Source organism: Pteronotus mesoamericanus, unplaced genomic scaffold (assembly GCF_021234165.1).
Source record: "Pteronotus mesoamericanus isolate MK-2021 breed Mesoamerican mustached bat unplaced genomic scaffold, CSHL_Meso_final scaffold_705, whole genome shotgun sequence".
NCBI lineage: Eukaryota > Metazoa > Chordata > Mammalia > Chiroptera > Mormoopidae > Pteronotus > Pteronotus mesoamericanus.
Genome location: NW_026555326.1, coordinates 15996288 through 16024286, shown reverse-complemented (window position 1 = coordinate 16024286; position 27999 = coordinate 15996288). Strand labels below are relative to the sequence as shown.

General features: G+C 53.9%; 1 protein-coding gene and 4 non-coding genes across 5 annotated transcripts; 4 read left to right on the top strand and 1 right to left on the bottom strand.

Moving 5' to 3' along the window:
- Nucleotides 1–1052: 1052 nt before the first annotated feature.
- On the top strand, nucleotides 1053–3013 carry LOC129062290 (protein S100-A15A). The gene is made up of 2 exons (XM_054563149.1): nucleotides 1053–1202; nucleotides 2837–3013. Exons 1-2 carry the CDS (start codon nucleotides 1053–1055, stop codon nucleotides 3011–3013), a joined length of 327 nt encoding a protein of 108 aa, XP_054419124.1.
- Nucleotides 3014–10912: 7899 nt separating this feature from the next.
- TRNAH-GUG (transfer RNA histidin (anticodon GUG)) lies at nucleotides 10913–10984 on the top strand. Its single transcript has one exon. It is a non-coding gene; the product is annotated as a tRNA-His (tRNA).
- A 2845-nt stretch (nucleotides 10985–13829) lies between these two features.
- TRNAE-UUC (transfer RNA glutamic acid (anticodon UUC)) lies at nucleotides 13830–13901 on the top strand. Its single transcript has one exon. It is a non-coding gene; the product is annotated as a tRNA-Glu (tRNA).
- A 6548-nt stretch (nucleotides 13902–20449) lies between these two features.
- TRNAG-CCC (transfer RNA glycine (anticodon CCC)) lies at nucleotides 20450–20520 on the bottom strand. The gene has a single exon. It is a non-coding gene; the product is annotated as a tRNA-Gly (tRNA).
- Nucleotides 20521–27925: 7405 nt separating this feature from the next.
- Nucleotides 27926–27999, top strand: TRNAN-GUU (transfer RNA asparagine (anticodon GUU)). The gene has a single exon. It is a non-coding gene; the product is annotated as a tRNA-Asn (tRNA).

Here is a 27999-nt window from a genome sequence, read left to right as displayed (position 1 = left end):
TGTCCCTATCACTGGTCCCTCGCCTCCCACCCACCACCCAAACCTCTGAAATCCTGCACGCAGGAGAAAGCTGCAGCTCTGGCTTGGCACAGGGGGCCCTTTGCATTGGTCTCCATCCTCCTCTCCAGCCCTGCTTCTGCTGACTGCGCCTCACGGGGCCCGTGGACGCCTTCCCCCTAGCAGCCTCCCCACCCCCCACCGCCTCATACCACCAAGCCTTTGACCCTGCTGTTCTCTGTCTGGTTCTCCATGCTCCTCCTCGCAACAAAATCTTTTCTTCAAGTCCCACTAAAAATGTCGCCTCCTAAGGAAGTCTTCCTCAACTCTCCAGGCAGAAGGTGTTCCTTCCTGTGTGCCCAGGGTACCCTGTTCACGCCACTAAGTTAGTAGTATTCACGGTGTGTGACCGACTGTCCCCTCCACTCGTCCCCACCCTGTGAGCTGGCTGCGGTCTTACTCATTTTGCCTAGAGAGTCCTGGCACGCTGTAGGGCCTCGGGAAACACCTGTCAGATGAATGAACGCTTCATGACCTTGGAGTTTGGGGTTCACTGATTGAGGGAGGGCATCCAAGGAAGGTGTATTGAAGTTGTGTGTCAGACCCCACCCAAGCCCTGGAGCTGGGAGGATGAGCGCCGAGGCAGGGGGTGGACAACCTCGTGACCTCGTGTGCATCTGAGGTGCTTCGGTTCAGGCTCTGAGGGAAGGTGGGTCCCTGAAAGGGGTTGAGTTAATGTTAGGAATCATGTGCCCTGCGATATCGTCTCAGGAATGCAATTAAGGCTCAGTTGTGTTGATGAGGAGCCTGTGAGGAGTCACAGCACTGGCTGCCATAATTGGAGGCACCGAAGACGGGCAGGGAGGGGCCCTGACACGAGGTGGGCGGGAAGGAAAAGGCAGAAGCCTCCTGGGGGAAGGGCCCTTGCAGGGAGCTGGCCCACAGGCGGTGTTTGCTGCCCTCTCCCCGCAGATACTCCACTGTTCCCAGCTGCTCCGCACCCGCGTCTCCACAGTTGGCCCCAGTCCCTCTGCCGTCAGAGGGTCCCAGCCGCCATGACGGACACACCAGTGGAGGAATCCCTCTTCCAAATCATCCACAGCTACCACCAGTACGCGGCCCGGGAGGGGGACGTGGAGACCCTGTCCCTGGAGGAGCTGAAGGCCCTGCTCATGGACAACGTGCCCCGCTTCATGCAGAGCTTGGTGCGTGGGCCTGGGGTCAGGCGGGACGAAGGAGAGGGCTGGTTGTGGGGTGGAAGGAGGGTGTGGGTACAGGCGGCCGTCTCCCAGGGGGGTTTGAACTGAGGGGTGGGGGAGGGCAGGGCCCATGGCCCAGGGAGGGTGGGCCCTGGCAGCTGAACCTCCAGGAGCTTCCTGCCTGGCCCCACTCCGGCCCAGATATCACTAATCCGAAGCCCAAAGCTGTGCGCGCCTCTGTTTGTTAGCTTCCTGCGAAAACATGTCCTAAACCTCCTCTCTGCCCCTAGGCCTTTCAGTCACCGCCCGCATTCAAAGGGCCCGCGGTGACCTGCCCTTTGAATGCAGCCCCCTTTCCTGGGTCTGGCACAAACCGCCCCTGCCCCCACATCTGGGGAGGATGGCTGGGTTAGAGGGAAGCCAGGAGGGAGTAGGTGTGGGCGGAGAGGAAATGTAGCTTCCCTTCTCCCTCTTGTCCCCAGGCTGACGGGGTCTCAGACCAGCCTGGGGGCCAGCCCCGAATCTAGGCTGCCCAGACACCCTGCGCAGGCCTGGGGAACTTCGCTGCCTTCAGGCCCTGGAACCTTCTCTGCCAGCAGGCCCTGCTGTGTGATTTCTGGGCTCCCCAGGGACTGCAAGGCCAGCTGGAGTGTCTGTCCTCCGTGCCATGCCCTGGGGATGCCCAGAGGACTCCAGTGGCCCTGACTGAAATGTTGGGGACCCTCGGGTAGCAGGTGGTGGGCAGTGGGGAGAGACAGAAGGTGCCAACTGGCCCCCAGGGCCCGGGGCGGTTCTCCAGGCCCCCAGCTTCTTACAGATGCAACAACATCCTTCCCCCGTGGCTTTCTGAGGGCTGTCCACGGGGCTCCCCGCCACCAACCCAATCCTGCTGAAACCTGCTTCACTGCCCCTGCCCTGGGCTCCCTCATCTTCTCCTTCTGTCTCTTCGTTGCGTCTTTACCCTGCCTCGCTTCCCGCTATCCCTTCCACCTCACATGCCCCTTTCCTCTCCTTCGCTGTCCCCAGTCCTTAGCCCTGAGGGCCGCCTGTTCTGAGACATCCCAGACAGTTCCATTGCCTTTTCCCTCGTTCTGCATTTCCTTAGGACACAGGCCAGTTGTCATAAACAATTGCTGGGCAGATGTCACCCCATGCAGATCCTGACGCCACTGGGGCTGGCCCTGCAGCGGTGCCGGAGGTGCAGACGGGAGGCTGCCCAGGGGGCTCGGCCTTGGCCAACTCCCGCTGCAGAGTCCCAGGCGGGGGTGCCCCCGCAGGGGAACCTGTAGTCCATCAGGGCAGACAGACTTACACAGCCGGCCGCGGAGGACCAGGCGCTCGGCCCTGCTCGGCCACTGTAGGTGGCCGGCCAGCAGGCAGTGCCCCGTCTGCGCCTTCTGTCTGCCCCATGCAGCCCAGGTCCAGGTGCCCGGCACCCGTTTGTCCCTTCTGCCCGACTCTGCAGCACATGGGGACTCCTGGTCACTGAGTGAGGAGGGGCTGTTTCCGGCAAGACTCTGGCAGGCAGGGCCACACACAGTTCCCCTGCCCCGGTCCTTCACCAGCGGGAGGTGGAGAGCCTGGCCAGCTGCTCGGGACAAGTGCCTGGGTGCTGGCTGACCCTCCGCCCCCCTCCTCAGGGCCGGAAGGAGCCCTACTTCGTCACCGAGCTGTTCCGGGCAGCGGACAAGGACAAGGACAACCAGATCTGCTTTGACGAGTTCCTGTACATCCTGGGCAAGCTGCTGAGGGACTACCACCTGCAGTACCACCGGCAGCTGTGCGCCCACTACTGCACCCAGCACAGCCTCTACTAGACGGAGCACGGCACGCCCCCCACGGGGGCCTGCCCGAGAGCCACGTGACCCAGCTGTGGGCGGCAGCGTGGAGCTCGGCCACGTGTGTCTGCGTGTGCCTGATGTGTGTGCACACGCATGTGCGTGCCTGTGGGAAGGACACCTGGGAGGGAAGAGAATAAAGCACTTCCTGACATTGCTCCGTTCACGGTTAGGGTGCCAGCGATGGATCCGTGACGGGAGGTTCCGATCCCCCAAGGAGGGGACCACCACTGTTGGGTGAGAGACACAGCCCCTGCCTCCAGGCGCCCCGGTGTGAGGGGTGAACAGCCCCTGCTCTCAGCATCAGTCTGACAGGGAGGAGTCTCTGCTGTTGGGGAGCTGACCCTCTGACACGTGATGTTTTATCACTCAGTCACTACACAGATGTGATGGGACAGGACAGGAGGGCAGAGGCACACCCTAGGTGGACCCTGGTTTTGGAGGTCTCCTGGCTCTGGATGAGAGCCCCAAGGGCCAGCGCGGAGAGGCAGAGCGGCCTGGGAGGGGCCAGGACAGGCGCCAAGATGATGCTAGTGGCTGACCTGGAGTGGCAGCGTCAGGGCCCGTGTGGGAGCAGACTGGGGGTGGGTTTTGTGCTGAGTCAGAGCCCAAGGGCAAAGCCACAATCCAGCCTGTTAAGGGGAAGGGCAATGAGTGCAACTTGGGTGACTGTCAATCAAGGAAGTCTTCCTGGAGGAAAAAAGGGTTGTGTCTGGTTTTGCTAATAAAAAATGATGACAGATGTAGGTGTTACTCCAACTCAGGGCTACGTGTGACTCACTGACGGATCCAAGTCTTCCCGTCATCTCCGACCCCTCCCCGCCGGGGCCTACCCCTGCCCTGTCTCTGTGTTGTCTGTGTGTGTGTCTCTCTCCGAGAGCCCAGGAATCTGATGGAGTCCCTCTGGGAGGACCTCCTCTGCCGGAGGCCCTGCTAGGGCTCATCTTGGGGGGTTTCTTCTCTGAGAACGACCTGAGAACCCGTGCCCTGAACTTGCTGCGGTGGAAACAATGAGATCTAAAAAGTGATGGGCGATCACCTTCACTGCTGCCCCGTGCAAATGATCGGAGGTTCATGTAAGGGACTTGGTTTGTCTCTCTCCCCCGCCTGGGTCTGTGTGCCCAGAGGGCAGGCGCGCCCTGTGGGCTGAGTGGGGACCTTTTTCTCTGGTCAGTCAAGCTCCGAAGCGAATTTTGCCCTGCTGCTCCCTTCCACGCTTGCCTGTCTGCCAACACTTTTTTCACGTTCATCTTGCAGTTAAAGTACTTCAAGGATCACCCCAACTTAGGTGATCCGCCCATATGAGAAAGTTCCTCAAAATTTGCAACAGGGCTTCAAAAACATTTTAGAGACTTTACAATATACTTTCAGAGATTTGAAGACAAATCTGATTATAAAGAAGGTGCAATGTGTTTTTTTTCTAAAAGTGGATAAAGCTCAAGTACACCATCAAATTCCTCAAGCAATTATAAGCTCACAGAAAAGATGAAAGACTATTATAAAAAAAATTGTTTTCCCTGAATCATTGAAGGATAAATCGCTAAACTGATGTCTCTAAAATTCTGATAGTGAGGAAGTGACATTTCCTCCAATGAAATTAAAATAACTACCTAGACAGAGCTCACATTGCGTACCCGTTTCATGTTTCTAAAGAACGCTTTGCTTACATCTTCCAGTGCAGCTATGTTGTCATACAACTGATCACAAATGTCATTCAACAACAGGATCAAATCATCCAGAACTGGCTTTCCTTTATTGAATAAAACCACAGCTAGGGAGTTTTTAGTTGACAAGAGAGTTAAAAATCACTCAAAGGCTATCTTAACTCTATTACACAATAATCAACAAGTGATCAAGTTTGTCATATCTGAAGTGAAATCTCCAATAATGGACTATTAAAATAAGTCCATAAAAATAATAAATGTTATTTCGATGTCAAACATGCAAATATAAAAATTATACAGTGAAACATGATAAATGTATACACCATTGTAAGTATCAGCCAGAGGAGTGTATGTATCGAACATTCCTATCCACCTAGGAACTCTTTCATTAAAATATTCCTAAGAGGGCACCCTCCTTCCATTCTAAAATGGAAGCACACAGGACTCACATGGGTACCTTAAAATAGATATGTTTTAGGTGTTCAACAACATTTTTAATAGGCATCTTTTGCTGAGCATACTGTTTGGGGGGCAATATCCATGTTATCGCTTGATGGAGTATTTGTCGCAAAACAGCATTAACCCTAAAAACAACAAGAGAAAATCTGAGTTCAAGGAGTTCTGTGTGAAGTCTTTGGACAGCTATCAGTGAAGCTAGGGCCCTCTAGATCAGCTTCAAAGACAGAGAGAAGCTCATTGCAATACAATTAATTCTGTCCCTTCCCAGGGAGCTCTGCCAGTTCTTGGCAAGGGACAGAGACTGCGAAGCTGGGAAGAGGGCAGCTGCTAGGAGTCAGAGAACACAGCACCACTTTAAGTAAAAAGAAATGGAAGGAAGAGGAGGAGGAGGAATAGGAGAGGAAGAAAGAAGGAAGAGGAGGAGGAGAAAGACAGGTGGTGTTTTCATGGGGGAGTATTAATCTACTAGGTGAATATACAACAGTTGGTATATCACTTCTGTTGATGGACATTTGGGTTTTATCCAGCTTTTCCCTAGTACAAATGACATTGCCATAATTTTTTTTAAAGCCCTTTCAGGATGTACACATGGGGAAGTAAATAGCAGTAATACTACCAGGTAACAAGGTAGGTGTATTTTTAACTTTATGGAAACTACCAACTATTAGAGTGGCTGTGCTAAAGTACAGCCCAAGCAAAATGATACCGTAGGCCCTGGCCTGGCAGCTCGGTTGGTCAGAGCGCCGTCGGCACCAACCAGTGAAGGCTTCAGTAAGCGGAACAACAAATTGATGTTTCCTCTCCCTTCCTCTCTCTCTAAATTCAAGGAAAATGAAATATCGCACTGTGGTCTCACACACACTCCCGCGTGGAAGACAGAGAGAGAACAAATTTAAAAATCTATCTTCTAGGGTTTTTGTCTTCACCATCTTCCAGGTTCTTAATGGCATCTGCGAAGATGGGTGTGGTCACACCAAACGTCACCACTGGCCTGTTCAGGTCTGGCAGCAGAGCCCAAGAGACACCTGCTCCGGGGCAGCCTACCCATGCCTCAGACTCCGAAATGCCAGGTGGAAATAAAGGCCTCTGAAGCGAAGAGGGTCAGGTGATCCGCCCACCCGGGTCAGGACTGCGCCAGTCTTCTGCTCCGCTCCGTGCCCTTTGGAGAGGTGTCTTGAGCTCGCCTTCCATCCACCGCTCCCCGCCCCCGCCTTCCCTGGCCTGGATTTTCCTGCACCTGTTAGAGGTCATGGTCACAGGCCTCTGTCAATGGCTTTAGAGCAGCCCCGGCGGGGACCCAAGGAGCCCGTTTTGGCCAGGGGATTCTAGAGACACCCTCTCTTGCCGCGAGGACACCGCAGAAGCGCTGAGAGGAAAGGGCTGGTGCGGGAGGAGCGCGCGGGCCGGGCGCACGCGAGGAGAGGGGAGGGAGGGCGGGGACAGCGGCTCCCGCGGGTCCTATGGTTCCTGGGTGCATTCGGGGAACCTGTCTTCGGTCAGGAGACAAGAGCGCTGACTGCCCGGCGGGCGGCTCCGCTGCGCCAGAGGGACGGAATCCACACTGCTGGGCGGTGCGGGGAGCCTGGGGCTCAGGTGCAACGAAGCTGCCCGGAGCGGAGGCGTCTTTGGGGACCACTCTTGCACCTGGGCGCTGCGGTGAGGAACTGGAAACCCGCGTTTGATGCGGGATCCCGAAGCCAAACCGTGGGGCCTCCAGGGTCCGGGCTCGGGGGCTGGGACGGGGGTCGCGAAACCGCAAGCCAGGGTTTCCTGGAGCCGCGGTAGCCTGGCACGAGGGCCCGTCCAGGGCCTTCTTCAGTTCAAAACGTCGATGGCCAGAATAGGCGCGGCAGTCTGTAAAGGTTTTCACTCCTCTGGGTCGGGCACAGGAGCGTTTGCCCCGTTTCCGTAGCGTAGTGGTTCTCGTGGCTGCCTTACATGGCCAAAGTCCCCAGGTTGAAACCTGGTGCAAACGATCCGTTAGTTTTCGGGTGCCAAGCTGCATTTTTCCATTCCCCAAAACCAAGGGCTGGAGTTCAATCACTACCTGAAGCCCACTCACCACTACAAACCAGGCCTCCTTTGCTGCCTCCCGGTCACGCTGCGCACTTATCTTTACATCCAGGACTCCCCTGACCTTCTCCTCTATGGCCCAAGTCTCCTCTATAGGCTGAAATCACACAGCAAATCCTACTCGCGCCCGCCACGGACACTGGACAGCTCAGAATTCATGGGCCATTGGGAACCATACTTTGCAAGGATGTCTCAGTAGTGGGAAAGATCAGCCCTAGGCGGACCTACCTAAAAATAAAAACATAAAACAAATCATGAAAGCAAGCTCCAAAGGGATCAAACTGTAGATAAGTCACTTCACTGGGCCCCATGACGAAATTCAAGAAGTTGTGTAAAATGACCAAAATACCCAGTGCTCCAGAAGGGACACTTTGACAATGTCTGCCATCCAGTCAAAGAATGCCAGCCATGCCAAGAGGCAGCAAAACAGGACCCACATTCAGGAGAGTAATCAATCAATCAAAACAGAACCAGAACTGACTGACATGATGTTAACATTAGCAGAAAGGACTTTAAAACAGTGTCCTAACCAAGCAGACCGGCTGTCCACGTGGCGCCTTGGTGAACGACCCAGCAATTAATGCTGGAAGAAACAGGTTTTTATTTACAATGTTCCCACCTGGGGGGGCGGGGGGAGGGAGGGGCGCTCAGAGCGCTTGTGCTTGGAGCTCTCCTTACCTACCAGACCCAGCACTCCTCTTGTTCCCCAGAGGCTACAAGGCAAAACCAAGCCCAAGAGATCCCCATTTCCTTATCTAGCCAGCTGTGCAAACAGTTCTCCAGTCTCCCGCAAGGTACCAAAGTCGCCATCCTCACACCGCAGCCCCCTCCTTCGGGATCTGGGGTACGCTGTCACCGGCCTCCGCGTCATAGTCCAGAAAGGCATGTGTACACCGGATCGTGGTCAAGTCCAGGAAAGGCACACGTCCCAAGTGTCCAGGTAGAGTCTGGGTTTGCACGGCAGCAGGTCAGCGTCTTGCAAGGCAGCCCTTGGTGGCTTTGGAGTCCGCGAGAGCGGGCACGGTCAAAGCAGCCCGCCTGCGTTCTTACTAGCCCACGGCAGGCCACGTCCTACAGCACGCGTGGCTCTTCTCTCATGCGGCAGCCTGCCGGGGTCTTCCTTCACTGCCAGCTGCATCATGGCTCTTGCTCCTCACTCTTCTTCCCCACACTTAGTTCTAAATCCTGGCCCTGACCACCTACAGGACCTCATCTCTGACTCCTCCCACAATGAGCTACATTTGCCTGTTTCCCATATAGTTTACATTCTCTCAGCGGCCATCCCAAGCCAGGGCAAGAGCGATCCAGTCATCCTGGGGGAACTGCCTCCCCTGGCTACGTCCGGAGTCAGGGCACATTCCGAAAGTCAAGCCCACCTTGCCCCTAGGCAGTAGCACAGCCACTAAACTAGCCACCAAGTTGCCATTGCAGTGCAAAGTACCTTAATCCTATCATCCACTCTCCCCCAACTCCCCACCGAGGTTTGGGGGAGGCCTTAGGGCCCCTCAGTCTATAACCCATTTCATTATGACTCTGTTGCATGTGTCCAAAGAGTTAAGCAGCAATGTGGAACATATACTGAGGGCCAGAATCAGACGTTAGAGATGGAAGTGATCCTGTCTGAGATAATATATGCACCAGATGGGTTTAACAGCAGATTAGAAATTGCGGGGGGAGGGGGGAGAAGGTTAGACAACATAAAGCCACGAACGACCGAAAATGTCCAAAAAGAAACTCAGAGTCCGAAAATAATTTTTGAAAATGCGCACAGCGAGACCTAGTCCACGAGTAACTGAAGTCCCTGAAAAGACCGGGGTGGCGGGATCAATCGTTGAAGACACAGTGGCAGAAAACCAAGCGATTGTGATAAAAAGTATAAACGCACCGATTCAAAAGGCCAAATGAACACAGTGAACAAGCCCAAGAAACATAAAAGAAAAAAAAACCCACATCGTGTCACATTATATTTAAATTCCTTACCATCGAAAAAGAAGAAGTCTCCAAAGCAGCAGAAGGAAAGAGACATGGTACATGGCGAAAACAAAAATAAAGATGATGTCAGATCTCCCGTCAGAAAGAGCGCCGGCGAGAAGACGGGGGAGCAGCATCTCCCACGGACGGGCGCAGGGGGTCGGCGTGGAACGCTGTGCCTCCCCACCCGCACCCGCACCCGCACCCGCACCCGCACCCCACCGACGGCTTTCGGAAACGGAGGTGAGTGAGGACGCGACAGACGCGCGGGTGCCGTGAGGCCTCGCCCCCCGCAGACCCACGCTGCGCGGAACGGGGAGCGAGTCCCCCCGGGGAGGGACGCCGGCGCCGCCTGGGGGGCCTGGGCTCGCACGGAGGCACGAAGGGTACCTGCCCGGGGAACTGCAGGAGGTGTGAGGCGTTCTCCTTATTGTGTACATCTCTTTGAAAACGAGGGGCCGCTGAAGCCACAGCCGGAAGGGCGGGCTGCGGGGTTCGTGGCATCCGTAAGGGGCAAGGCGCGGCCACCCCAGCCTGAGGGCCGGCGGGGGAGAACCGGGACGGCGTCCGCGGCCCCGCGACGGCCGGTGCGGGGAGCTGCGGGTGCGCGGCGCGGAGCCCCGAGCGGTCGCTGGAAAGACGGAGGAAAGGGTGACACGTCCCAAGGCAAGGAAAGGACAGAGACCGGGGTCCTCCAGAGAGCACGCGCACACGGCGACTCCTCCGGGACTCTGCCCTATAGAAACGCTTGAACGGGTGGACCACGGTCTGTCAGTCTGTGCACAGGAACGACGACTAGGCCACGAGGGTAACAATAGGAGAGGGTCCCCCTCCGCTAAGGGGCCGGGGAGAACGTGCAGGACGGAGAGAGAAAGAGCTTCCCGTCTTGAGCACGCGAAACGCACGCCCGCGAGGACTCGAACCGCGAGCGCCTGGCTTAGCGACCGGCCGAGCCAGCCGGCTGCGCCACAGGGACGCGCCAGCCGGCAGCGCTGCCGAGCCGGCGGAGAGCAGGGGCGGAGGCGCCGCTGGGCGGAGCCGCTCGCCGGTGGCCCGCGGGTCTTGCGGGCTCCGAAACCTCGGAGAGCCGTGGAAGCGGAGTCGGTTGGTGGCGTTTGAAACCCGCACGTTGGGTGCTTCCGAATACAATGGGGCCGCCCAACGGTCTCCCTGGCCTCGCTCCACTGCCGCGCCAGGCCAGCGCCCCGGAGACGCCCGCGGCCGCGGCACGCGAGGGCCGGAGCCGAGGGGCCCGGGGAAAGTTGACCGCGCCGCGGGCTCCCGCGCTCACGTGGCTCCGGCTGCCCCCGCCCCGCCCCGCCCCGCCCCCGCCCCCGCCCCGCCCCCGCCCCCGCCCCGCCCCGGGCGCCGGAGCCGGAGATAGCGCGGGGCGGGGTGCGGTGCGGGGGGCGGGTCAGTACCCGGAAACCAGAAGAGGCGGCAAAGAGCAGGGGAGTCGGGGACGAGGACCGGGGCCTTCCCGGGAGGCCCGGCAGAGGCTCGGGGCGGACCCTGCCAGACGCGAGTTGCTGGAGGCGCCTGCTTTGTTTCAGGAGGCGCAGAACTGAGAGGAAGCGAGGGAAGGAGGGAGAGCGAGCAGGAAGGAGAAGAACGGGCGCTCGCAGGGCACGAGCGAGGCGCGGGAAGCAGAACGGTTTTTACCTCAAAGCTCGGCGAACAAGGGCGAGTGCCGCTCCCGCGGTTCTAGCGCGCCGTGATCGTATAGTGGTTAGTACTCTGCGTTGTGGCCGCAGCAACCTCGGTTCGAATCCGAGTCACGGCAACGTCGCCGGTGGTTCCTGGAGCCTAGCTTTTACTGGTGACTAAAGCCCCGCCGGCTGCGCCCTCCCTTCTCTGGGGAACACAGACCAGCGCTTTCCGCTGCCCGCCGCCACTCCAGGGAAAAAGGGAAGGAAACCCTGCACTGCACTAACCTGGCCCGCCTACCCGCTCAGATACACGCTCAGCACCGGGAGACCCAGGGAGATGCTTTCTCTGCACTGACGCCGCCCACCCCCCTTTTCGCGCCAGACACCAAAGTCCTTCGAGCCCCAACTGCCCAGCAAGCACGTTCATGTGCTGTCCTCACTGGAAAATGTTGCTTCCGTCTTACTCGAGTTCTAAAGGATCTTAACGATGAGATTTTTAAAGTTTATTTATATTTTTTTATTTACTTTTTTTTTTTTTTACATCAGAAAAATGACACGCTAGTTCCGGAAGCCTGTGGTAGCTCACGCAACCATCACGCAGCTCATACGCCTGCTCTTCAACACTCTCCCACGGGCACTGTTTGCCCCCTCGTGGCCAAAGATCCTCCGTTGTACCCGCCGGGGAGAACAAATCTGCCCACGGGCGGATGAACGTGCAAAATGACTACAAAACTCATCGCGGAGTCCGGATTTTTCTGCAGGGGATGGTGGTGGGTGGAGGTAGCTCACTTTTCAGTCCTGTGATCTCACAAAGTTTTCCTTAATTATTTCTAACCGTGACATGTGCAAAGCCTTGTGCTATTTTTAATTTCCTCTCCTTCTAGGGAGACAGAGTCCCGTGGAGGGCACCCAGTGGGCTGACCTGATCGTGGAGTGCGATGTTGCAAGTGGGAGGCTGAGGGACAGCCTATTTTTCCTGCCTAGGACAGGAGATGAGGAAAAGGGGAGGTACAGAGAAGGGAAGGATAGTCTGGACCCAGAAAACTGATTTTAGGGTCTGGCGCTGATGTCAGCTACTGGAGAAAGAGAAGGCGCTGGTGAGAGTTTCCAGAGAACGGGCACTTCGGAGGACACATGTTTATACTCGTGTGGTGTGACAGTCTCAACAACAGTTGCTTTAAAAAATTATAAAATAAGCAGTGGTCCTAGTAAATGCTTCACACCAGATCGATCCTTTCCTCCAAGAAGGGCAGTTGGGAAAATAAAATGTATTCGGCCGCATCCTTGGGATTCACGGGAGCCTTGGCCGGGGAAGTTCAAGCGCTACCTACCGGGAAGGCTAGGGGTCGCCTCTTCACCGCTAGCCGGGTCGTCGTTTTCTGCTTTGTCTGTTGTGCCCGACTGGAGACCGGACGCCACGCAGCGTCGCCAGCCGCGGGAGGATGCGGTTCCAAAGGAGGTCGACTTCGTGGGAGCACACGGATCTTGAAACTTCACAGGTTTTCTTCTCTTCCGCCTACCCAGCGAGGAGACTCAACGCCTGTCTTTCCCGTCGGGACCCTCGGGGTCCCTCAGGACAGGACCGAAGTGGGCAGCTGGTTTCCTCTAGGTGCCCCTGCCGGCCTGGGCGGCCCCAGAGCTCCCGCCGAGCCCGACGTCACAATTCCGGCGGCGGGCGGGCGGGGCGGGGCGGGGCGGGGCGGGGCGGCGGGGGCGGCAGCCGCGAAGGCTGCGCGCCCGGCGGGTGGAAGTCGGGTGCCAGGTTCGGGCATCACAATCAAAACCCCGCTCCCCGTGCACCGCACATCTGCTCCTCGCGGATGCCCGGGGAAGCCGGATAGAGCGGCCCCTAAGTCTCCCCTGCAGGCTCGACGCAAACACGCGTGAAGTTCCTGGAGGAGCGAGAGGAACCTCCCCGAGCGGACCCGACCCCTCTGCCTGGTTATCCCTCTTGCGGAGGTTCAAAAACAGGTTGCTTTCGGACAGAACCAGAGGGAAGGCCTAAAGGCAGAAACCCCGTGATCTCGAGAGGAAAGCCTCAAATCCCACGCCCGACTGGGCCGGGGGCCCTGATCCGGAAAGTCGTCCGCGCAGGTTCTGGGACGAGCAATTGTGCCCCGCGGTTGATTCTCACTCGGGGCCGGTTTGGCCAGCACCCCGCCCCCAGCTCGCACTCGGCTGTGACTCTAGACCCCGTCTGGACACCTCTCTGATGGCGGCACCTGGGGGAAGGGCTGCGGGAGAGCTTCCCCCGGGCGCCTAGGCAGCAGAGACCAGGGGTGCGCCGCGCTGCCGCGCCGCCCACGGGCGGGCTGCCCCCGCAGAGCCGGTCGGATCCCAAGTGCGCCCTCCGCCGCTGCGGAGAATCGCCGGGGCAGGCCCTCGTCCGCTCACCGGACGGACGGGAGAACCCGAATTCCTGGCTCACTGGATGTGAGGACACGCCGGCGTCGGAGGGAACTCCGAGTCCTGCCGGCGCACCCAAGGACCGCGCTTCCGCCGACTACGGTGGAGAAAGTGCGGGCGCGGCAGGTGGCGGAGGGAGGAGCCGGCGTCCAGGGCAGGGCCACGGAGCCTCGCTTGAAAGTGTGTTCCATCCCCGCCGCCTCGGCCCCGCACGCCTCAGAGTCCCTTCTGAGGCCGGGGGTCCCGGGTCTCACCCTGGGCGCCTCCCGTCGCGCCTCCTCGATGCCGCTTGGTCCACCGCCGGGGGCCGGCTGCTCTCTCTTCACGCGCGGCCGCCTCGCGCAGGCGCGTCTGCGGAGGGAAGGGGCGACCGGGGCGAGTGGCCGCGGCGGCCTGCACGGGCTCCTTTGGTGGACGAGGCAGGGGGAGAACTTGGCCTGCTGGAGGCGTTCCAGGCAGGACCCGGGAGGAGCCTGCCCCGCCGCCACCCCTCCTCCCGTACCCCGGGCACTGCCGCAGAGCGCTGGCCCCGAGTCACTCGCCTGCGAATGAGGGCGGCCGCGTCCGTCGACCTCCCTGGTGGTCTAGTGGCTAGGATTCGGCGCTTTCACCGCCGCGGCCCGGGTTCGATTCCCGGTCAGGGAAAACCTTTTGCGCCGGCTGACGCCCGGGCCCGCAGGAATCTGCCTTCATCCCGCACTCCCCCGCAACCCTGCTGTGACTCGGTTCCCCCCACCGCCCGCCGACTCCTCAACTCCCGTGGCGGCTGGCCCACTCCTCCGGCCGCAGTGCTCGCGCTTTGCTCCACGGCAGCCGCCCGCCCGCCCGCACGAGGGGCTTCACGGGGCTCCTCGATGTCTCGCTCAGGCTTGCACGGCCGCACGGACGTCACACCGCGGGGGCCCGCGGCGGCGCAGAGCCGGCGCAGCTCGCAACCGCTCAGAGGTGGTCCTGCGGGCGGCTGAGCGCCCTGTGAAGGCGCCCGGCGCCTGGGCCTCGTCCGCTGTGTCCGCGCAGAAAGGGCTCACTAGCCTTCGGAAGACGTGCCTCAGGGCGGCCCCCGCCGAGGGTGACCGTCGGCTCAGTCTGTCAAGCCTCGTAGGGAGGTGGCGGGTCCCGACCCAACAAAGGCAGCCTGTGAAGTGGGCCCAAAATGGAAAAGGCCGACTGCTGCCCTGAGCAGAAGGGAGGACCAGCAATCAACACCACAGGTGCAAACAACGGTTGCACAGGCCAATCCCGTGCGCGTCTCCGCGGCACGCGGGCGAGACGGGCCGCGGCCCCTAGTGTGCGGAGCGGGGGCCGGAAGGCCGCTCGGTGCTTGGACGGCGCGCGCTCACGCTCACCCGGCCGGGGGAGACACCGTGATCTCGAAGGTGGCTCTCCCCCCGACGTGGCTTGGCCATTGCATTCCGGCGGTGCTGAGCCCTGTTTTCCCCACCTGTGGGAAACGACGGGGCAATTTCTGCTTGGGCGGGGGCGGGGGGAGGTCCCTTCGCGCTCTCCCGCGACCTCCCCCGGTTCGTGGAAGGCCACGTCTCTCGCGTGGTGCCGCACCGCGCCCCTCCTGCCCCACGGAGTGTGCGTTCGCCTCAGCCAGCGCTCCGCCCTCTTCCTGGCTCTCCTATCTCGTGACCAAAGTGTGTGGACCCCCTCTGCCTCTTGCGTCGCCTGTCCAGAAGGTGCCTAACGTGCTCTCTCCCCGGAGCGCGCTTGGCCACGCGGGGCGCGGTGCTGGCCCAGCGCGCTAGGAGTGGCCCCGTGATCTCGCGCGCCGCAGCCCCTCCGCGGCCAGGTCCGAAGGAGGCACCCCTTCCTGGAAAAACGGGCCCGCGTGCTGCCTTCAGCCGGGGGAAGGGGGGGGCTCCCGGCTCCCGCCTCGCCTTCCAGCGCGCCCTTCGCCCCGCCCAGTATAGTCAGCGTCTTGCCCTCCCAAACCCGGGTCCGCTTGTCCCTCCTCCTCCTCCAGCCCAGCTGTGTCCTCGCGGACGGAAACGCCCATCCCCCAGCCCCAAGCTCCCCAACCTTCGCGTCTGACCCAGCCGCTCCCCCCGCTCCAACCCCCCCGTGCTCGCAGAGCGAGCTCGATGAACCTCTTCTAACACCGGGAGGAGACAGGCGCTGCGGCGGCAGGAGGGCAGCCCGTTCCTCTGCCGCTCCCCTGGGCTCAGCCCTTCGAGGGGGCCCGGCCCGATCCCTCGCTCCTCCCGCAGGCACCTGGGTCGACGCGCGCGGCCCGCGGAGCTGGCCGAGGTGCCGGCTGTCTAACTGCTCCTCCGGGAGCAGCAGGACTGCGCTCTGTGCGGTCCGCTCTCACCCGGGAGAGACAGCGCGCACGGGCTCCACCATCAGCCCGAACTCAGCGCGCTGGACCACGGAGGGGCGACGCTTCCCGGGGCCCATCCTCCCCTCGGAGGTCCTTGGAGGGAGGAGAGGTGATCGAGGATGACCTCTCCTAGACCTTCTCGTCTGAGGCAGAGGGAAAGAGGGCGAGCCGTCCAGGAGGGCCGCGTGCGGGTGGTCGTGGAGACTTGAGAAGCAAAAGGGCCCTATCTCCACCCGGGTTCTCTCTCTGTATTCTTAGTCTCACCTGGCTGCGGCCTCCTCCTCCTTCCACCCCCCACCCCACCACCTGTTCGCCTCCTCCTCCTGGTCCTCCCCGCCCCGTCCCGGCCCCACCGCCACCGCTTTCTCCGTTTTCTATCCTGGGGTTCCTTGAGTCTATCTTCCTTTTGTGCCCGGGAACCTCTCACCCTCCGCAGCAGATTATGCAGTTCCTTGGGCTGTTCTGAGCTTCACATAAGGACATGTATGCAAGAGTGCCACAGATAGCTGAGCTCTTAGTATTTTTGTCACTAAGGAATCATCGGGATTGTCTAACTCTTTCTTTTTAAACAGTTGCATTTTCATTGCCTGAATATATTGATATACGTTTAAACATCGTATCACTTTTTTTTTTTTTTACTGAAAATGAAATTTATTTTGTATATCGTTAGCCACAAGTTTGTGTCATTAGCTATTACAGAAATGCTGCCCAGTGCCATTATACAAGTGGCGGGACCATTTTATGTTCACTATTCACTTGTGCATTTACAGGATTTTCATGATTTACATAAATCCATATATCAGTGAAGGTTTAACATTGAGATGCAATCTGGCATCCATAATAGCTGATGTTTTGCAGAGAGCACTGTAGAAGAAATGTGTTTTCAATCACCCTTCATTTGAGTCACCTTATGTAAAAAATAAATCAATAATTTAGATGTTCTAAGGCCTCGAAGGGAGATTTTCCAGTGCGCTCATAGAAATGGTTACAGACAGTAAGATTGTTAGGACCAACGTCCATGTCCACATCCTGCGGTAATCCCACGCGCCGCCGTGTTTTCCAGGTGCCCGGATGAAATGCACGTTTAGCTTGACTTCTGTGATGTCCTGAACTTTCTGTAGTTCTTCATTTTTCTCCAACCTGTTCGTTATAAATTCAGCTTGGCGTTTCTGTTTGGTCTCTTTGACTCTCTTCATTGCATCAGTAGTTTTATTCAATTGACAGGTATTTGACAGGTTCCTTTCTACTTTTCTCAAATTCAGATGAGTCATCCACTGAAAGCTCTACCAGCTGCCATACTGAATGCTTTAGTCCACGGACCTTGTGAGGATGCACTTTTTAAAGGTTCTATTGACACTTGGGTTTACCCAATCTGAACACCCCACAATCGTTGCAGAGCAACATCATGCCGCGGCCCGGGCATGTAAGCCCCAAACAGAAAGAGCAATTCGCCATCCACGTGTTGAACCTGCGTGGGGGCCCACCACCCAAATGCCAAGCTTGAAAGGAAGTCACATCATCACATCACTGTTGAATAGCAAATTGGTTCTGCAACCTTATTTCATTATAAAAATGCTGCTGCAGAGAAGATTCTTATCCATATGTCCCGGCAATTCTGTAGGGAAAAGACTCTTCTTTTATGTACCTGGAGCCAGCCTACCGATGTTAAATACCTTTCACAAAATTTTGCCAGCGATCAAACGCTCGAGGGCACCTCCCCCTAGCTTGTTACCACTGCAGTGTGAGGAGTCTGGCGATTGGCACAATATCCTGGATTGCCTCAAACTGAGGTATTTTCTCTGCCCTCTTCTGTTTCCTTCCGTTCTTAGGTCACAACTTGCCAATAGAATGGTTGGTGACCACAATGTGAGTGCACCACTGTTGCTGGGGAGTGCTGGTGCTTCCGTTGTTCACATGCTGGCCTGCCCCACAGTCATTGTACTTGCAGCCAGGGAAAGAGAGATCTGCCATGTGCCCCGCTCTAGCCATCTTTTGGCAGTGCTTGCTTGCTTGCTTGCTTGCTTCCTTCCTTCCTTCCTAGTTTTAAAAATATTTCATTTATTTATTTATGTGTTTGTTTTATTTGCTTGCTTGCTTTTTCATTTGTTTTTTTTAGAGAGAGGGGAAGAGAGGGAGAACATAGGGAGAGAAACATGGATGGGTTGCCAGGGAGAAACCAGGGACCTGGCCTGCAAGCCAGGCACGTGCCCTGACTGCGATGACCCAGCCACTGAACCACACCAGTCAGGGATGTGCCTGCCGTCTTTAGGCAAGAATTATGTGGAGCCACGAGGATAGTCCCACGTGGAGACCACGTTCTCCCTCCCCCGTAGGCCTATCCAGTGTACAAAGAATCCCAGATGCCCTCACCCAGCTGTCTTGATTTAGCCCGTGTGCAGAGTTTGTGGATCTTTTCTTCCTTGCACTGCCAAACTGATGACAAAGGTACTTTCGTGTGCGTGGGTATGTACTCAGCCTCAGGGCTTCCGGGCAGCGTGGCATCAAGAGACTGCTAGCAGTTGGCATAGCCAACTGGTACTGGAGCTATTTAATGGATTCTCTTATAAAATAAGAAGAAAAAGCCACAGAGGCCTATAGAAAAACAAGCAGGGTCTTGGAGACTAGAACCGTAAAAAAGAAATATCTCCAAGCGGCTAACAAACACGCGAGAGTGCTCAAATCCATTCACAGTACGGGATGTTAAAATGTAACCCTAATGAGAGAATTTGCAGGCGGGGTGGGGGGAAATCAAGTGGGAGAGGGGGATGAGGTAGGGGGGTATGACCAAGTAAAGCGTGGGAGGAATTAGACTGAAGGACTAATACTATTTTACTTCTTCATCCGTGTGTAGGTTACACAGGGGTGTGCGTTATAATCATCTGTTATGTTGTACATATAGGTTCCGTGCATTTTACTTTATGCATGTTAAACGTGATTTCAAACTCTCCTCCCACCCCACGAAGAATCTCATGGCAGAGAGAATGGTGCTGAGATTTCAAGATTTTGTTTCAAGAGAAAGGTGTGGGCATCCCCTTCCACTGCAGCCCAGGACAACCCTACGGAGACAAGGCCCATGAAGCTGAGCTTTAGCGTGAGGTGAGCTTAAAGAATGCTCCCTAGCAACCAAACTGTAATTGAAAATAAGAGCTGAATTCCTTTATTTGCATTATTTGAATACTCTGAAAAGCCTATAGGCCAAGCCATAACTATTCACGTCTCTCCTCTGCTTTCCCACTGCTTCCTTCACAACCCACAGCTCCTGTTTCCTTCCTCTCCTTCGAGCAACCAGCAAGGTGCTTCTGCAGCCCGGCCCCGGAGCTCAGTTCCTGAGCGCATCTCCCTGATGCCCCGAGGGTGCTGGTTCACTTCCCAGTCAGGACAGGTGCAAAAGTCAACCCGTGAGTGCATAAGTAAGTGGAACAGCAAACAGGTTTTATTTCCCCCTCTCTCGGATCAGTAATAATAATTTAAAAATTCTCCTGCAGTCCTTGCCCTGTGGGTCTTCCCCCCCACCCGACACTCTTCCAGCTTCTTCGCGGCGGGGGGGGCGGGGGGGGGGGGGGCGCGGGCGGGGGAGAAGAGGAGGAAGAGGAGACTTGAATACACAGAGGAAGCATCTCGCAGGGTGCGACCTTCCCTAAGGAAGGGAGTCAAAGGCAGAGTTTTCTCCAGTGAACAGTAAAGGGGAAATTTGGGGGCGTTACACTATTTAAACACTTTATCTTGTAAGTAATCCGTCATATTCTTTTACATAAATCAGAATTCCTGCTGTCCCCAACCCCCGCCATCTAAATCCTGATTCCTGTCTGCAAAGATGAAAACAAGGAATTGTATCACAGTTCAGAATTTATTAAATTTTAGATCTCCAAGGGAATTAAAATAAGTAAATGAATACAACAACTTCGGTGCTAACAACACGGCATCACCATCGTCCTCGTACACTTAAAATGTAGAGCGACAATCTCACACTCAGGAAACTCTTGAAATTAAATAAATCAGCTTTATCTTTAAAACAGAAAGAGGGGAGAAAAACAACAACAACAACAACAACAACTTCCCAAACGTCACTGGTCTTGTGTTTAAAACTGCTAGGGCGTAGGGGACGTCCCCAAAGATTCTGGGATGAAAATGAACCACCCCTAGTCTCTTCAAACGCAATCATACCCGCAGCATTCTCAAATCGGATTCCGTTGAAAGCAGTATCCAGGAGGAGTGAGGCAAAACCGCACCGCTGTTGGTTCCCAGATTCTGTAGTTCTGTTTTCCCCATGAAAGATTTAATTTTATTTATTTTTAGAGAGAGGGGAAGGAGGGGGGGGGAGAGAGAGAGAGAAACCTCTGTGTGTGGTTGCCTCTCCTGCTCCCTCCCGCCCCCGGGGACCTGGCCCGCAACGGAGGCGTGCGCGCCCCGAATGGAAATCTAACCCGCAACCCTTTGGTTCGCAGGCCCCCACCCAATCCACTGAGCCACACCAGCCGGGGCCCCTTCTAAAAAGAAAATAATTTTTTTAACTTATACATTTATAAATGTATAAATTATCAATCATGTTTATTCTTTTACAGTTGTCTCCATTATTCCCCTTTAAGCGCCCCCCGCCCCCCCGCTCCGCTCCCACAGTGAATTCCCACTCTGTTGTCCATGCCCATGGGTCATTTAAAAAGGAAAATAAATTTCAGAGCAAAACCTTTGGACACTCTTGGCCAGGTCCCCGGGCTCCTTCCTGGAATCACCGTGGGCTCGGCGGAGGCTAGCGTGGCTGACGGGTTCGACAGACGAGGCCTGTGCAGACCTTCCGTGAGCTGCGCTTCCTAACCTCCGCCGGCGACTGAGCGGGCCCAGAGGTCAGGGGGTAAAAGGAGGTCGTAGGTGCATTGGCCGGGAATCGAACCCGGGTCTCCCGCGTGGGAGGCGAGAATTCTACCACTGAACCACCAATGCCCCGTGGCGCCCTGGCTCCCGGACAGTCCTCCTGAAATAAACACCTCTACAGCAACTGAGAAACTTTCTAAATAAGCTTTCTAAATAAGATTATTCCGTTGTCTTTGGAAGACGGAGCCCGCAAACCCCGACAGACATTCATTCTGGTCAAAGCCTTGCCACCGAGACATCAGAAAACAGCACAGAGTGGGGACATTCACATTTCAGCATCGGAATCTCGGTTTTGTCACCTCACACCGCAACTCTGATAATGAAGGCCCTTTCCAACCGTGTACCAGACCCCTGCAGAAGAACATCGGAAATTCTTGCAGATCCCTTGTTTATGACCCTGAATCTTCGAGAATCCACCTCAAACTGTTACCTCGTAGAGAGCCTCAGAAAGCAATCTATCTTGCTAGGTTGGGCAAATAAAATTCTGATCTATTGAAGGAAGAAATAAGGAGCAAAAGCAGAATTCGACTGCAAGTAGAAGAAGGGAAGGGCCAGAATCAAAACAGAGATGACAAAGAAACGCGTTTTAGTAAACGGGGTTAGTTCTCTGTAACCGTCGTCAGTACCACAACAGCACGGGTCTGTTTTTACGGCGTTCACAGCATTTGGATGGATTTGTCATATATCGTGGTTACTTAAAAGATATTAATTATCATATTATGTTTGCAATCAATGCTCGATTGTTTGGAAGAATCTCACCTCCTGAAACGGAGTCCCTGTTGTGCTGAGTGCTGGCCCTTGTGACTCTGAGATGCGTTTGAGGCATAGGCTTCGACGTCTGGGTTACATAAGCGTTAACCTAAAAATAACGAGCCTTTCGAAGTTAGAGGCAGCCAGCACTTCTTTGAGGTCAAGGAGAATAGCTGTTAGGGAAGCATCGATTCAGGCAGAAGCTTGAAATAATGTTCAGGTTAGGAGATTAGGACACAAAGCAGACTTTGTTTAGGGCAATGGGGGTATGAATCAGTGTTCAGATGTTTTACTGAGTTTTACACTTGAAACCTGTATGGTTTTGTGAAGCAATGTCACCTCGGTAAATTCAATTTTAAAAAAGAAGGTGTAATTAAAGAGTTATTGATTAAAGGACTTCAGACTTAGGGGGAAAAAAGAGCAAGGAGCCCTTAACAGAACTCAGGATGTCCTCCCTAAAACCTTTTGTACCTACAGTGTTTCATCTTAGTTGGAATCCTTTGTTACCATTCTTCCATTGCTCCGAGGAAAAAAAACCGTGTGTGTGTGTGTGTGTGTGTGTGTGTGTGTGTGTGTGTGTGTATTTAGAGAGTGTGAGAGAGAGATTTCTTTTTGATGCCAATGTTTTACTCAAACCCCGTATCTAATTAGTGAGGAATTCATTTCTTCTTGTCTGTAAAGCATGTTCATTGTTTTACATAATCCTCCCTTTTGCTGATCTCTGAATTAGAACAAATTATTCTCCTGAAAAAAGCAGGGAGATCAATTTAACACGCAGCCGTTGCCCCCCTGGAGACCTGAGGTCCAGACACTGAATCTTGGGTAGTGGGTTTGGCCTGTGTTTGCACCTTTCCTTTGTTTCTGCTCTCAAGTTCAGCCAAACGCCCGGGGACATGCCTGAGGCCTGTTTTCCAGCTCCTCTATTAGTCAGAACCCCACACAATTCTCAGCCTGCAGAGAAGCTTCAGTGGGCAGTTTTGCACTTTTGGGTGCGGGGAGGGGGGAGTGCTTGCTATGATCTATTCAGGTGCAGGTGCACAGGGGCCCAGGAAGAGAGTTTGTGAGTTTGGTTCCCACAGTGTCTGCAGCCCTTCTGGTTTCTGTACAGTCACTTAGGGCTCTGCTGCTCACTGCCATTAAATTCCAGAGGCAGAGGTTTGGTGAAAAAAGAAAGGGGTTGTTTATTAAAAGGCTATGATTTTTTGGAAGGATTAGGGGCTTCTGCCTCAAAGCTTATTTCCTTTAAAACACCCAATGGCAAATAACCCCTCCGTCCCTTGCCAGCTCAGTTCAAAAATGCACCTGAAATCCCTTCTCCCAGTTAAAAATACCATCCTTTGTGACATGCAGGTGGCTGCTGCATGATTATCCAGGCGGCTTGGCAGGTTCCTGGTCACAGTTGGGCTTCAGGCTTCCCTAGTAGTCCGAGTGTGCTGGTGCCCTTATGCTGGCACTCTCCTCTTTCCCCTGGCTGCTGCCCAACACCGCAGTGCTTGCGTTCTGTTCCTCAGGCCATCGGCTTGCTGGTACACCTGTGTGCCTGGTGGAGCAGGACTGCGCAGCACAGCACTGCTGCTGCCGCTTTTGTGCAGGAGGGGAGCTGGGCTTGGAGCCCTGACCCCTGACCTGCTGGCGCAGAGGAAGGTAAGAAAATGGTCTGGGTTTCTGTGCACTCTCCACTTTTAAAGTTCCATCCCAAAATTCCACATGAGGAGAAAGTGTTCAGCTTGTCTACCAAGTCTGGCTTACATCCACCCACTTGTCACCCCCCTTGGTGTCTTTGCATGGGGCAGGGCATTGCCATATTCAAACACTAGCTGTTTTGTTGCTGGAGCAACTTATGCTCGTGGAGCTGGCTTGTTTATTACTGCCTGAGGCAGCAGCCTCCTACAGCTCATCCATTCTCTGGGGGACTGCTGGCACTCCCGCCTGGATTGAGGTTCCCTTGGATTGTGGTCTGCCTGGCTTCCCAGTGACCTGTCCAGACTCCTCGTGTTACAATTCTCCCCTTTAACACTCTGGACTTTGTCATCTTACAAAGACACAGGTGAAGGTCTCCTTCTTATGTAGCTACTTCCTGCTGGCCATGGAGTAGTCCTACCTATCTGTTGGTCCAGAGATTCCTAAAAAGAAAGGGGGTTCTGGAGTTGAGGAAGGCCTTCATGTGAAGGAGAAGGATCTTACAGAATCAGGATCTTTAGACATCATGCAGGCTACTTCCCAGGGACAGCCAACTGACCTGGAAGGATCTTCCCTGGGAAGTAGCCTGCATGATGTCTAAAGGATAGACTGCTGGAGAAGTTGGTGTACTTGTCATATTCTAGAGGTGACAAATTTGGCAAGAAGGTTAGAAGGCACAGCCAGAACCATAATCACTAAATAACAAAGGTAGGAACTAACTCTACAATATCCCAAACTAAGAAAGAAATGGCTTCCTTGGCGGAAGGCATGCAAAACGTATCACACCCTTTTGCCCAAGCCCTTAACTTAGACTGGGGGGAAATATTCTAAGATTCTCCCCTTCAACACATCTTGCCCCTTTCTGTCCAAACCATGAGGGCAGAAAAGGAAAACAGTTTTTATTTTTTAATTTTTTTATTAAAAAAAAGACTATTTATTTATAGAGAGAGGGGAAAGGAGGGAGAAAGATAAGGAAAGAAACATCAATATGTGGTTGCATCTTGTATGCCCCCAACTGGGGACCTGGTCTGCAACCCAGGCATGTGCCCTGACTGGTAATCAAACCAACAACCCTTTGGTTTGCAAGCTGGTGCTCAGTCCACTGAGCCACAACAGCCAGGGTAGGAAAGCAGTTTTTAAATGAAGCTGATAGACCGCCCCATACTTCACCAGCTCAACCACTTAGTCCCACCAAACTTCTGAGTCTCAGGAGGTGGCAACACAGATAGGCTTCTAAAGCGAGGCCTATACCGTGTAAACAATCACCCAGGTAAATGAGGTCATAGGCATACACCCCATGAAAACAGAAGAAAGAACACACAGGTTAATTTACACAACAAATCACAAACCGATCAGTCCATAAGGCTGTCATTTGAGAAGATATCCACTTGCAAGGCCTTTGCTGGAATGACATCAAATAATGACAATTTGACAGATTCTTCCTACTTGGATATTGAACATGCCTGGTGATGTCACAAACCAGTTCGGGTTCCAAGTGAAAAACAAAACTTTGAAGACAATCAGCTGCATTAGAATCCAGTGTCCACCACTGAGCATTGTGACTTTCCTTGAAACACAATTTTTCTCCCTAAGATCACCCTCATTGCCTTTAAAAGGACTGTATTAGGTCCAGTTTTCATTTTTGCCTGTTTGTTTGCATAAACAGAACAAGAACAACAATTGGGGGCTGCTGTTCTTTTCTGAAAGAGAAATTTCAAATCTCCTTCCAGAGTGCAGGTGCATCCACCACAGCAGCAGGATCTGAGCCCTCCTTAGGCGGCACCCGTTTTATCTATGCACGGTGGATCCATTGCTTGATCCTGTCACAGGGGGCCTGCTGTTTTCCTCAAGTGCTTGTATTTTAAAAACAAAACAAAACCCCAAATGTACTCATCTCTGGTGCCCAGGCAGGCAGTGCATCTGGAAAGCTTCCAGCATGAACCAGCTGTGTGCCCCACAGTGCCTGCCCCTTTTTGAGGCTTCCAGATGTGGAGTCTGCAGGGCCTGGACCTTGGGTTTGCTCACTGTGTAGCATCTCTCTCAGAGCAGAGTCTGGCACCAAGTAAGCACTTAATAAGTGTTCAGTCACTGAAGGCTTTCTAATGCAAGGCCCTGGAAAGCTGAGAAGGAGAAGAAAGTGGGTAAGATGGGGGGTAGCCTACAGTGTGAGGGGCAGAGACAGAAAGACAGACAGGCAGACAAAGACACACCAGAAGAGAACAAAGAAGAGAGGGAAGAGAGGGGTTGGGGGAAGGGGGGAGAGAGAGAATGTCCAAGAACCAGATTTAGTGTGTAAAAGCCAAAGAGCTCATTTTTAGCTCATGAAATTCAACAGAAGAACCAAAGGAAGGTGAGCCAATAACTCTAAGGATCCAGGTCTGCACAAGATACATTGCCAGTGCAAGATTTTTTTGGTTCCACCGATTTGTTTTAAATGGGATAATTTTTACAGAAATAGCCAAACACTGTTGAGGAATCATATAGAGACAGTTATTGGCATGCTAATGCACCCTTGAATAGGAGGAAGACCAGTCATTAGACTGTGTGCATCCAATGAAGAAAAAAGTACAATTCAAAAAGGAAAGGGACGAGGAACAAATGTCTGGGACCAGCTTACATATTCTCCTCCAATCCATAAGCTGCTTGTAAAGGAGCATTCTGGGGTTATTCTGGCCAGTCTTCTCTGGACCTGATTAAGTTGGTCACTACCAAAAACAATTACAATTATTGAAATCTTGGAAGTTTAGCTGCTTAACATGTGTGATAGGGTACCTCTAGTAATGTCCACATTGTCCTTCTGTTTTACCTCAGGAAGACTTAGTTGAGTCAGGAGAGCACCACTCACCTTGTTAGAATATCAGATAGATGTATAGAGTTTGTTGTGCTGCAAGAGCATGAAGAAAAAGACTATTTCACCGAGCGGAGAAATATATTGGCATATAAGTTGGCACACCTCCTATTAAAGCCAAACTAAGAACACATAAAGAGACCCCTTCAGCTTCTGGCAAAGGTAATGGGACAGAAATCAAATTTACCCTCCCACCTGAAACCTCACCCTTCCTCCTCCCCTACCCTCTAAGGAAGGAAAAGGACAAATGCATGAAATACTGGTTTTCTGGACACTGAAATCAGGCAACAAAGGATAGTAGCCCTGAGAAATGAGAAACAAAGGCGAGCCCTCCTGTTGGCCCACCTTACTGCTTTCAGAGAGTTTCTAGGGTGGGACAGAGGAGGGGCTCTGAAGCCAACTCCTTGGATTTTGGAGATGAAGCTGGGTGTCCATGGAGAGCAAGGCCACAAGACTTCACAGAACACAGGCCCACTGACAAGAGAGATGGACAGAGAGAGAGAACCCAGGCATATGAAAAAAGTCTCCTTCAAGTATTCAGCAAAGTACTGATCAGGACATGCTCACGAAGAAACTGCCTGAGGCCAAGGGAAGAAATTTCTGTGAAAATCAGAAGTTTCAGTGCCTGTTGCTCACACAGGGTAGGAAATCACACTTACTCCCACCAGCCAGAGCAGAGTACTTGTAATCCATGGGCCATTGTGAAGAGCACTCAGGAAGATCTTGCTTCAGTTGTGGGAATAAGCAGCCTGAGATTGACCTACCTAAAAACTCATAAAAGCAAGCGCCAAAGGGATCAGACCGTTGAAGAGTCACTTAACTGGACCCCAGAACAAAATTCCAGAATATTTATAGGACTACCAAAATAGACAGTTCCCCAAAAGGTAAACTCTGACAACGTCTGTCATCTAATCAAAGAATGTCAGGCAGGCACAAAGGCAGAAAAATATGACCCAACATGAGGAGAATAAACAGTCTATTGAAACTAAACTGTAACTGACGCAATGTAAAATTTAGCAGAGAGGATGCTCAAGATGGCGGAGTAGGTAAATGCAGTACTCACACCCTCCCACAACCACTTACAACTAAACTACAGAAGAAACATCATTCAAAACTACCTGAAATGTAGCTGAAGAGAAATTCTACAGCTAAGGATGTAAAGAAGCCACATCAAGACTGGTAGAAACAGACTCATAGATGCAGAGAACATGTTGATGGTTGCCAGATGGGAAGAGGGCTGCAGAGATGGGTAAAAAAGGTGAAGGGGTTAAGTACAAATTGGTAGTTACAGAATAGGCATGGGCATTTAAAGTACAGCATAGGGAATATAGTAAAAATATTATAATAACTATGTATGGTGTCAGATGAATGTGAGATTTATCTAGATTGCTTAGGAAGTTATACAATGTCCAATCACTGGGTTGTTTCAGGTGAAACTAATATAACATTCTATTTCAACTGTATTTTAAAAATAAAAAATGATTTTTTAAAAAAATTATCAGAAAGTATTTTAATATAGTTATTATGACTGTTACATACATCCCAAGAGATATTCAGAAACTTGGAACATACATTAATGTCCGGAGTCAACCTTTAGAGATAGACGGAAACAATAACGTCTGAGAAAAATGCACTAGAAGGAATTAATAGGAGATTAGATATTGCAGAAAAAAGATTAGGGAACATAAAACCACAAACGATTGAAAATATCTAAAATGAAATACACTTTTTTTTTAAATCATTGAGTGATAGGACTAATTTAAAATGCCTATCAAATGAGTAACTTTTCCCTCCTTTTTGCCTTTGCCCCTTTTGAGCCTACCCACACCCTTTTTCCGATTCCTGCCGCACCCACCTCTGCCAAGTGGAGCGAGGGGAGCGCCTACGGCACAGATGGTCAGCAGGAGCAGAGCAGTCACGGGAGCCCACGAGCAGTATTCAGCTTCTTCTGGGGCCCCTAGACTCGGGCCCAAGGGGTCGTGGAGCAAAGCCGGGGAGACGATTCGGCTCCCCCATTGCCTTCAGAATCGCCCAACGCACCGGTGTCAAACGCGATGAACACGCGGTGTGGACTCCACCTCTCCGAGTGTCCGAAATTTGGGACTCTGCACCGCCTCGGGGCAGCAGGGGCGCGAGCTCCGCCCAGCGGTTACCAAATGCCCGTTCTCTACCGCATTGAAAGATACGCCTTCGGCGGTCTCTGTGGCGCAATGGGTTAGCGCGTTCGGCTGTTAACCGAAAGGTTGGTGGTTCGAGCCCACCCAGGGACG

What these genes read in the sequence shown, in the direction of transcription:
- LOC129062290 (XM_054563149.1), top strand. Translation starts at nt 1,053, where the DNA reads ATGACGGACACACCAGTGGAGGAATCCCTCTTCCAAATCATCCACAGC. An exon ending in CCCGCTTCATGCAGAGCTTG is followed by an intron (nt 1,203 to 2,836) that starts GTGCGTGGGCCT and finishes CCCCCTCCTCAG; the next exon opens with GGCCGGAAGGAGCCCTACTT.